The following is an 11,712-nucleotide window of genomic DNA, read 5'->3' as shown; positions in this document are numbered from 1 at the left end:
CTGCGCGCGCGCACCCGGGCGCGAGGGCTGCGTGGTCCCCTAGCAGCGGTGGCTATTGCAGCCCCCGGAGGTAGGCGGCGCCCCCGGCCTGGCGCGCGTTCGCGGCTGCCGCGGCGTGACCTTCGTACCCCGCCGTCCCCGCGCGCCGCGGCTTCGCTGCCACGTGGCCTGTGGGGCTTAGGGCTGAAGCTTGCAGTCCCGCGAAGGCGGGTGAGGCCCAGCTGGAAGCCTGTTAAATAATCCGAGCGCGCGCGCAGACGTGCCCCCGCCTGCATAGGTGTGTACGTGCATGGGTGTGTAGGGTCGCGCGCACGCATGTACCGGTGTATGTGTGGGTGTGCGTGACTACGTATGTACATGTCTGTATGTGACTATACACCTACGTGGAGCATCTTGAGTGACGCGTATGCACACAGGGAGTATATATCGAGTGATCGTTCCTTCTGCACTTACAACACATGAGGTTATCCTTATATGTATATGTGTGTGTATATGAAGATATCAAAACAAAATTCCATTTAAGATGTATAGATTTAGTTTATGTATAAACTATGATGTAGTTTATGTATTTATGTATAAGTTATACGTGTGTGCGTGTGTATACAGTGATGGCCTTAGGGTTGTTGGGGCCCTGGGCAAGAGAGTCATTTGGGGCCTTTTTGAGGCTTAATTTTGATGACCTATAAGCAAGTTGGACATTTGTTGTAAAAGTTTGGGAGCCCCTAAAGTGTGGTTGCCCGGTTTGCCCTCCCCTAAGGCTGTGTGTGTGTGTGTGTGTGTGTGAACTAAAACTATACATTCTAGGCATTATAGGACATCTGTCTGTCTCCCAGCACCACAGACTTGCACTGAGTGAGGCATCAGCTTGCTAAACAGCTGTCACAATTCTTGGGTGACAGTTCCTTCAGTTTCTCATGTGGTAAGTGCAGAAGGGGCTGCTGCTCAAGAGCTCAGCTCTATGGCCACATTCAAAGATGTTCAATGAGTGGATGCGTCACTCAGCTCAGACCTATTGTCTCAGGAGACAGGTGCCTTATAGTACCTAATATGTATAAATAATAGCTAGGGGTGCACCGATAAAGATTTTCTTCGCTGATACCAACAGCCAATGATTAAGCATGCATATTGGCCGATGCTGATCCCATAACCAATATTTAATAATAATGCAAGTATTTTAAGCTACTGACATAAATGAACCCTTTTGTTTGTTTTGCATTTCATGCATGCATGCACAACTGCCTGCTCTGGCCCTTGATGAGGAAGGCAGTGACCACCTTATTCCCACACGCATCACCCCTTCACCCACAGCTCCTATCTGCAGGCCTGCTCCCTGAGCTGCAGTCCTAGATGGGCAGGGCGGACCCTTGTGCGGACAGTAGTGCTGGATACATTGGGAGCTGCAGAGCAGTCTACTACGTCAGCACCACTGGGCCGCAAAGCCAAGCCTGCAAAGCCAAGCTCCTGCAGCTGCCAGGGAGAAGCCATTTTTGCAAAGGTGCCTGGTGCCCGGTAGAGTGGAATATTCCTCATGCAGTGCCTTACCCTGCCTGTGCACAGCCCAACGTCTCCATGGCAGCCCCGGTGCTTAGGTTTCTGCAGCATGCGCAGCATTGCCATGGCAGTGGCAGTGGCAGCAGGAGCCAGTAACAGTCCCTTTGTTGCTGAGCTTGGCACCCTGTGACCGCTCGCCAGCACCCCCTCCCACTGCTCTCTGGGACCTGTAGTATGCTGCGGGCTTGGGCTGGTGGTGGGATGTAGGGACTGGATTGTGCTCACCAGGGTGCTCTGGGCATGCAGCCATAATTATTGGCTACAGCGACCAAGAAAAGCCAATAGCCGATAATGTCATTTCTCTTTATTGGTGCCGATCAGCTAGCCAACCAGTATATCAGTGCACCCCCCCCCCCCCCCAATGATATACTATATAAACTCAAACTATACATCTTAAGTGTGTTTTTTTTTTCTTTTTACAAGAGGCAAGAATTTCTTAGGCTCATATTTTTATTGGATCAACTATGCAGTTTAAATAAAGTTAAACAGAGCTTTTGAATGCAAGACATTCTTTGCACATGCACACACACTTTGTGCGTTTGTGTGTGTGTGTGCGTGTGTGTAAAGCATGAAATTTAAGGGGTATAGTTTTAGTTTTCTTTTAGATCATACACCTCTTTGGACAGTGATTCTCTCTCTCTCCAGCTGTCTATAGCAGCTAACATCATGGGGACTTAACCTTGATTGAGACACCTGGGTACCATTAATATAACTGCATAATAAATATAATTGGGAAGCCTCATAAAGTGGCATTTGGGAGCACTCTGAAACATAATTCACTTTTATATCCTTACTCAAAGAATCTCCTTTGCTTCTTTAATGCCTCCTTTCTTTCTCAGGCTAGTTGCGAGAGGTGATGTCCTCCTACAGATGATGGGAAAACAGGCTTGGGCTCTTCTGTCTGTCTCTCCCTTCTCTTGATTCTTCCTTTTGTGGATGGAGGCTATTTTGGTAGCTCAAAACAGAAGTGGCTGAGCTGGAGTCAGCCAGGCTGTGGTTATGAGCTTAAGCAAATGCCTTATTTGTGGCATCACTGGAAATCCAAGTGCTCCCTTTTTTAGATATTCCAAATTCTTGAAATCCCCTTAAATTCAGATGCCCACATATAAAAGAATAATTTTAGGAGAAAAGTCATTGTAGGAGAATTCTAGTTTTAAGCAAGTGACTTATTTTTAGGTGGTCATTGTTAGGCTTGGACATCCTAAAACTCCCTTTATAAACAATGCTGCTGCACATGAAAAAACTCCACATCAGGAAAGTACTTGTATTTACAGGTACTACCCTGCTGCAGAGTTTATCAGTTTCCTGAGGCCTAATAGGGCTACATGTGTGTATGTCAAGACTTTTACTGTAGAGTATATTAGGCAACTCTGCAGTAAATGTCTTGTGTAGATACACCCAGAATGAAGAAGCATAGCTCTGGAGCAAGTCTGCCTAGCTGTCTCAGTTGCTAGCCTCCAGCAAGCAGAGCTGTTTCCTTTTGGGTCAGTAGTCCTGTGCCTACATATTATACACAATTATTATAATGTGTATAATTATCATAGATAATATATTATTTAGTGGAATAGATAGACCGTAGCAAACCAATCATACTAATCTGAAGGTCTAGAACAGAGGTCTGCAACCTACAGCTCATGGACTGGATCTGGCTTGTGGAGCCCTGGCTTCAGCAGGGAGCTTTCCCTGCACTACACTGCAGTCAGGGCTTTGATGAAAGGGGAGGCTTCCCTGCACCACTGTTGCAGACTTGCAGCAGGGAGAAGCAGCAGAGGTAGCCAAGTCCTAGTACTGACTTGCCTCAGACCCAAGCTGGGTGTCCCCGTCGGCCCCCCCCCAAAAAAAAAAAAAAAAAGTTGCCAACCTGTGATCTAAAAGCTAAAAGCTAGGGCATTGATTCCAAAGGTCCTATTCACATGAGTTTATCTTTCTATGGTTTGCAATGGATGAAGTTTATTTTAGAGGAGGTTGGTTTTAAAATAGCTTCTATTCTCTGAAAATTTATGTTTAGGAGGTAAATATTAAAATCACTATCCATATTTGGCTTTTTTTTTTTTTTTTTTTTATTTTTTAGGGTTATCCAGCATGTCTTCACTGACAGAAAAGGACAGACCTGTTGCTCAGCTGTTACTGAATACTGGCACTTGCCCACGATGTGTTTTCAGATTCTGCTGTGTGGGATCACAGGAATCTTACAGGCGTCCACACAAGGTTTCCTGTTTTGTTTTTTAATTAAAATATAAGAACATGAAAGTGTGGGGCTTTTTTACACTTCTCTTGGACTTAATTTAGTTGCTCCAATATGCAACTTTATGAACGCCAGTCAGTTATTGGTGGTGTCAGTACTTGGATCTGCAGGCCTGAGAGGAAGAGGTTTAGCAGACTTAAGTTAAGGTAAAATCATTGCTTCTTATCTTCTACAATGTAGCTTTATTGATAGATGCATTGGAAGAATGCCACCATTTCAGTCAGTGGAGTGTGATTATTGAATCTGATCTCGAAAGATGTGAATGTTTTCTTCTCTGTGGTAAATACAGAGTAACCGTCTCTGCATTTATCTGTACCCGTTTGTAATGCCATTTTATACTAAATGTTAATACAATATGCTTCCTGGACACAACACTGGGAGGTCACATCTCAAGACATCTGTAATACGTTTCTTCATTACAAAACAAGAAAGACTGTTAAATTGCGCATAACTTAAACATTGTTTTTAGACATTTATCTGGCATCAAATTATCTCCTTTGGAAGTATATCCTAAGCATAAAGATTTCTTTTTGTGCATATGTTTTAAATTTAAACTTACTGTCATTGAAGTCTGAAAGTATCACACTGGAAATATCATTTTCCGGCCCAAGTTCTTAAATGAAAATAGCATTAATAGTATCTTACAATGACATTTACAGTGGTACAACTCTGCACATATCCACTGCACTGAAATGCAGCCATCTTTATGGTAGACTGTAAACACTAACCAGCATAGATCATTCTGCATAGTTGTTACTAGAGAAGAGTTGATTAAGAACCGTACAGCAAACTTTTATCATTATGAAAAGCATTATGGTATCTCTGTTGTCTATAAAGACTAGAAGTTCCATACAAATTGCTATATAGGGATCACAGTTTATCAAAGTCTGAAGAATTAAAGGACTTCTGAATCTGTTGATTTTCAGCATAATGCATCAGACTTAAAATCAGCAGTGTACAGCCTTCTGAGTTTGAGGACCAGACATTTTATTTAAAAAATGATCAGGGAACCGTATTCAGTACTCTGGCACAAAGAGAGTGGGGTAGTCCAGAGAATCTGTCCCAGTTAGGCAGCATAAAGTGAGCAGAAACTACCTGCAGTTCTCTGGTAGACATGCTGCTCTTTTGGGCTCTTCTGTCTCCTTTTCTGCACTTTTGATAGATTTCTTGTGGACCAGAGACAGCAGGACAAATTAGAGCAGGCATTAAACAGTTCTGACAGGTGCTGGGACAGAGGATTACGGAATTATAACTAATCAGTGATTCTTTTCCATCTCATTCCTCTAGTCCCGGTACATCATTTCACACACTGCTCTTTTGTCTTTGTTACTGAAAACCTTGCCCAGGCATTAGTCACCTGGATAACTAATCTTCTTTTCTGCTCCTTCTTTTGAGCTGCCTTCAGTTGTACTGTAGGGCAGAGAAGTCATTTGTTATTAGGCCCTCTTCAGAAATGCATAGCCAACCGGATTCCTGTCTTCCTTTCCTTTGGGGCTCTGTACAAACATGCGCAGTGCAGGGGGCAGTACTTTTGAGCAGCTGCATCAGAGAAGGGGCATTTGTGCACTGAACACTCCTAGATAATGTTGGAAGTGGAAGCAGTGGGAGGCTGTCACCCTTCTGCTTTCCTTGTAATGATCAGGGTATTTCAAGCACTTTGGTTTAAAAACCACAGGTTATGGATCAAGGCAAAAAAATTCAATTTGTCAGCAAATATGCATTCTTAAAATAGTTATGTATTGGACACCTCTGTTCTGAGCGATCTTCCTTGGTGTGATGTTGGCTTTTCTGTTTTGTTTTGTTTTTTGCTGAGTATTTCCTGAGCCTTTTATATCTCTTCACCCTTGTCTCTCTTCCTGTTTGTTGGTATCTCTCAGGTTCTGTCTTTGTCCCTTTGATTTCCTTCCTTCCCATTCTATACTGTTTGTCTGGATTCTCCATTTTCTTGGTGCCTCCCTTGTGCAAATAACTTTCAAAACAATTCTTCCCTCCTCACATACTCCCCTTCTATCCAGGGTTGTCTCACCACCATTTCAAATTCAAGCTCTTCAGAACTAAACTTGCTTATTTTTGCTTCTACTCCACTATCACCATCTCCCTTCTTGGTCTTCATTGACAGCTTCAGGTTCTTACCTCCAGGTAAGAGGCTCCTGAGTTCAGTGTCATGCCATTTTTGGTTAGGGAAACAGGGTGGAATCAGTCTCCCCCTAAGATTTGACACTGTTTCCTGTCTCTGTTACTAAAACCTGGTCCGAACATTAGCTCTCTTGTTAACAAACCTTTTCCCCTTTTTCCTACTTGGTCTTGTATCCTCCTGGCATCCACAATCTCTGGAAACTTTCCAGCTTTGTAGCTCTGATCCATTCTTCACCATGCCTGGGAATCCCTCCACTGACTTGCTTTTTCTTGCCACATCACATGCAAGCTCTTTTTCCACCTCTGAAAGGTCATTTGATATAGCCACATCTACATCTCAGTCCTCTCCTCTTTCTTTTTTTTGCTAACTGTCCTCACTGTCATCTTTCTTTACTACATTGTGGCTTTCTGGTCCCAGGCTCCTGTATGCTGTCCTTCTGCACACCTTTTCAGCCTATGGTCCTGTCTGTTTCCTTACTCTGAGATTTATTCTGAAAACCCACTTTGTCCAGAAATCCTTCTTTACCATTTCTGCTTTACCAATGATACCATTCCTCATGTCTGATAAGTCTATTCTGTCACTGACCTGATGTCATGACAATACCAACTCTTCGCATCTTTAAATATCAATGTGGTGCACAGAGGATGTCATTGTTCTCATCTCCATTTTACAGATGGGAAAATTGAGACGGGGAGAAGTAAAGTGAAGATTAACAGCATATCTAGGAACAGGTATCTAGTACATTGCTCTGTCCCCTGGGTATACTCCTTACAGGGAATTGCTGTGCCTGCATGCTATTAGATAGTAAGGATCATATCCACACAAATATTTAGCTACCTAATATTCATTGATTTCAGAGGGAGGTAGGTGCTTAAATACCTTTGGGAATCTAGGCCTATATATTTTTAGGGGCAAGGAACCTGTTCCTTCTTGAAGTGCCATGTAAGTTTCTAGAGCTATATAGGTGCTTGTCACTACCAATAATATCTTGTGGTAGATGGATGTTATTGAGAGAATAACCATAAGTTAAATTGCTTCAAGAAAAAATCATTGCTTTTAAAAGGGAAAAGGGTAGAGAATTGGCTTATGGGGCGCACACAGAGGGTGGTGGTGGATGGGTCATTTTCAACCTGGAAAAATGTGGGCAGTGGAGATCCTCAGAGTTCAGTCCTTGAACCAGTGCTGTTCAATATCTTCATCAGTGACTTGGATGTGGGCGTGGAAAGCACTCTGTCCAAATTTGCTGACAACACCAAATTATGGGGCAAAGTAAATATGCCGGAGGGCAGAGAGCGGATTCAGGCAGATTTGGACAGGTTGGGATTGTGGGCAGAACAGAATAGAATGCAGTTTAACAAGGATAAGTGCAAAATGCTACATCTAATCACCAACACATGTACAGGCTGGGAGGTGACTTTCTAAGCATCACAGCAGCAGAAAGGGATCTTGGAGTCATAGTTGACTCCAAAATTAACATGAGTTGTCAATGTGACGAAGTGATAAGTAAAGCCAACTCCACTCTTTCATGCATTAGAAGGTGCATCATGAGCAGGTCTAAGGAGGTGATATTTCTCCTCTATTGGTAACACCGCAGCTGGAGTACTGCATCCAGTTCTGGGCACTGCACTTCCAGAGGGATGTGGATAACCTTGAGAGGGTTCAGAGGAGGGGTACTTGTATGGTTATAGGCCTACATATAAGATCCTATGAGGAGATACTGAAGGACCTGAATCTCTGCAGCCTCCACAAAAAAAGGCTGAGAGGGGATCTTGTAGCTGTCTACTAATTCATCGGGGGTGGCAGGGGGTGTGGGGGAGGGCAGCAAGGAATAGGGGATACTCTGTTTATCAGGGCGTCCCTTGGGGTTACTAGGATCAATGGCCATAAATTGACAGAGAGCAGATTAGACATTAGGAAAAATTTCTTTATGGTGAGGGTTGCCAAAATCTGAAATGGGCTTCCAAGGGAGGTGGTGCTGCTGTCTCCTACCTAGGAGGTCTTTAAGAGGAGACTAGACAAGCACCTAGCTGGGGTCATCTGACCCCAGCGCTCTTTCCTGCCCTGGGCAGGGGGATGGACTTGATGATCTACTGAGGTCCCTTCCGACCCTAACAATCTATGAAAATTTTAAGTCACTAGTTGTTTTTTTTCAAATGTTCCAAGGAAACATTGTGGACTCTGTATTCTCAACATCCTTGACAAAGTTCTGAGTGCTAGAGAAATAAAGAGTCTGGGTCAAACATGTATTAAAAAAAATGTAACAGTAGGTATACCAAATAAATATGTAGCATTATTCAGGCAAGGATTTCCACATGCTTAAACATCTTGAACCTCCACTTGATGTAGGCATGTATTGCATTGTACTCAATGAAAATGGAGAGATATGGATGGAAAGGAGGTTAGGTGGTTTGTCCAAGGTGACAGAGCAAGCTGAGCTGGCATTAGGATCCAGAACTTCTAACTCCGAAACCCAGGCTCTAGCTCCTACATATGGTTTCGTTACCTTTTCATGAAAGGTACAGAAAAACTTGCTAATTCCTGCCCAAAGTGGGTAACTGCACCTTAGGAAAAAGCAAGTGTGCCAAACGCTTGTGATTTTAGTGCAATTACACTGTATTGTAAAACTGAGTTTTACTATAAAAATTATTTACTTATGTGTAAGCTGTAAAATTTTGAAGTGTTAGTGGTATAGCATCTCATTTCAGCTCGTATTATTAAACTTTACTGGCAAGTTGCATACATTTGTTCACTTTTTCCGGAGGGCATTATGAGGAAATGAGAATTAATGAAGCTCTAGTGTAATCACTGGGCAACTGATTGTGGGAGTTACATGACAATGTAATCGAAGATGTGTAGAACATAGTTTTCAAAAATCATGAGCACCTATTTCCATTGATATCAGCTGAAGTTACAGAGGAACAACATTTCCTAAAAACAGGGCCACAACAAAGTATTTTTGCCACTTTGTCAGCAATTCTCAATCTTTACACACAGTGTATAATTATATTGTGGAACTCATTGCCACAAGATGTTGTGGAAATTACTTGCATACCCTCTCTCCCCTCCTCTTTCCTCCCTCCCCCCCGAATGTTTTAATTAGATTCATAAAGTGATTGGATAGTTTTTTGGAAGAAAGATGCATCAGTAGCCATTGAGCATGGGAGTTAGGGGTAAAGTGTCTGAATCAGAATTTCCTTAATCTTAAAAGCTGGAGGCTGCAAGTGCAAAACGAACAGTGGGGAAAAAAACAGTGGTCGTACCCTGTTCACTCTCCCTTTCAGCATCCACTCTCTGCTGCTCTGACACAGCATACTAGGCAAGATGGAACGTGTGATCTGATCCAGTAAATGGTGGTTCTGTGTTCTTATCTGTTTTGTTCAGAAAAATGTAATTTGCTTGTATTGTACTTGTTAACGTTTCAACTGGGAATGTTTTGAATCCTTCAACTAGATTTTCAGTAGAGATTATGAAAAAAAGAGTAATTATTAAGTACATTATTTAAAGTTACATTAGAACAGTTAATATCACCTTTCAGAATGGCATTTAATAAAGCCTGTCATAACAATTCCTGCACCGGGAAATACTAATCAGTAGGGCTGTGCAAAGCTTTGGTCGCTGATTTAATTCAGAGGAGATTTAGCGGCCGAATCTCCCAATCCAAATTGAATTGGGAGATCCATTAAAAGGTCCGAATTGAATCTGAATTCTCCGAATTGATTCAGAGAGATTGGAGAGATTTGGAGATTCGGATTGGCCAGGGAGAGGCAGGCACAGCTGGGCAGCTACAGGTTCTCCCACAGCTGTGCCTGCCTCTCCCCGGGCGGAGGGACCTGCAGGAGAAGTCCCCATGGCTGCCCTGCCCAGCCCAGCCCAGCCCTATCCCCTGCCTGGCCCCAGCTCACATTCACCAGCTGCAGCAGTGGGGATCAGGGCCTGTGGGAGCTTGTGGCAGATCCCCCACTTGCAGCATGGGGCAGTGGCGATCGCCTCGGCTCTTCTCCCCCCCCCTGCCTGGCACCTGTACAACAGCTGCCCCATGGCATGGGTGCAGTGCAGCTCAGCAGGGCGCTGCGCACTGTATGGGAGCTGGGGCTGCTGGGGCTGAGCGGTGCCAACTCCACTTGACTGCTGGAGCCGCCCCAGCTCCCAAACAGTGTGCGGCACCCTGCTGAGCTGCACTGCACCCGTGCAATGTGCCAGCTGTTGCGTGGGTGCCAAGCAGGGGCAGGCGGGGCAATTCTTGCTGCCCAGCACTGTGCTGGGGGGCTCTGCCACAAGCTTCCAGAGGCCCTGATCCCTGCTGCTGCAGCTGGTGAGTGCGGAGCTTTTTTTCATTTTTTTTTAAAGTACCATCAGGCTGGGGCCAGGTGGGGGTGGGCCGGGCAGGGCAGCCAGGGGGGCTTCTCTCACGGCTCCCCCCGCACCAAGATGGAAGCACAGATGAAGGAGCCGCGGGAGAACTTCCAGCTGCCCAGCTGTGCCTGCCTCTCCGCAGCCGATCTAAATATCTGAATCAGCACCAAACTGAATGGGGGCAGTGATTCGAATCACCAGATCAAATCACTGTTTTGGCCAAATTCCTCTGAATTGGCCAAATCCTAGTCAAATGCTCCCTATTTGCACAGGCCTACTAATCAGTGAGAGCTGAGAAAGCCTAATCAGTGAGAGCTGAGAAGAAAATCCACTTATTTTACCCTTCTTTTCTGTACTTAGGACTTGCTTAGGGAGTTGCATGATTTCCTGGAAAACAGCAAGGATAAAGAGGACATACTGTGTTGTAGTGAAGCAGCGGACCCACCATCTAAGAGAATCAGACTTGAGAATACAGAAGGGACAGAGGACCTGAATCAGAATGGAGCCCTCCAGCATGCCCTGGTGGTGAATGATGAGAATGCTGCTCCAGAAAACTTGACCCTGACCGTTTGCAATGTGTGCTTGGGAGTTCTTCAGGAATTTTGCGAGGCTGATTTTGTTAAAAAGGTAAAGGATCAGTACCTGCACTATTAAGCATGTGTTTGGCCAGCACCTGCAGTGCAAACCATGTTGTCTGGCTTTTTTTATTTGGCTTTTTAATTGTCATTAATAAGGATGAGTTGCATATAGAAGTAGATATTAAAAAAATGCAAGACATGGTGAAGCAAACTGAATTGTGACCCGATCTGCTGTTGACTGAAATTGCATAAAATATTTTAATGTAGCTGGAATCATTCAGTTGCTAACACTGTTTGGCATGGTATCTGGATACCTCATATACAGTCAACAAGTTGGAATTATTCATGGGCAACTCAAAGATCATTCTACTCTGGCCTTGCTCTAATGTAACTGATGAGTCTGGGTAAATAGGTGAAGCTTGAACCTTCTGAAGTCCAGATAGTGAAACATTTCTGTCCTTTTTCTTTGAAACCTCCTAATGCTCTGTCAGCAACTCCACTGGACCTTCAAAAATGGACCACAAAATATTATGGCTGTACACGGTGGGCCCTTCTCTCTCTCTTTGTGACCAATGAATGAATGAGGCACAAAGTACACTTGATAAGGCTGTGCTATTCAGCATTTAATGTAACTGGCTATTTTTAATGGACAGAGATGTAAAAGCAGTATGAATACCTGTTAAATGTTTCATGTTTAAAAAGACAGGGTTATTTGGGTCGATGTGGTATCTTTTATTAGATCAACTAAATATTTAAAACCACAGGCTAAGGAAAAAGTGCTAAGGCATTGCATGGTATGAAAGACTGAGCCAACAAATGATCAGGTGAAATGTGTTGATGAGTTAGGG

The 11,712-nt window shown here is 44.0% G+C and overlaps 1 protein-coding gene across 1 annotated transcript in view; it reads left to right on the top strand.

Annotated features, from left to right (window-relative positions):
- Positions 1-7: 7 nt before the first annotated feature.
- PUS10 (pseudouridylate synthase 10) overlaps positions 8-11,712 on the top strand; it is a 62,167-nt gene continuing 50,462 nt past the window's right edge. Inside the window, exons 1-3 of the mRNA XM_006016742.3 lie at positions 8-277; positions 3,623-3,759; positions 10,647-10,913. Coding sequence (XP_006016804.1) covers positions 3,634-3,759; positions 10,647-10,913 — 393 coding nt within the window. The 5' untranslated portion in view covers positions 8-277; positions 3,623-3,633. The remainder of the gene's footprint in view (positions 278-3,622; positions 3,760-10,646; positions 10,914-11,712) is intronic.

Source organism: Alligator sinensis, unplaced genomic scaffold (assembly GCF_000455745.1).
Source record: "Alligator sinensis unplaced genomic scaffold, ASM45574v1 scaffold219_1, whole genome shotgun sequence".
Lineage (NCBI taxonomy): Eukaryota > Metazoa > Chordata > Crocodylia > Alligatoridae > Alligator > Alligator sinensis.
Note: the sequence above shows the minus strand (reverse complement) of the source record. Positions and strands in the feature narration are given on the sequence as shown.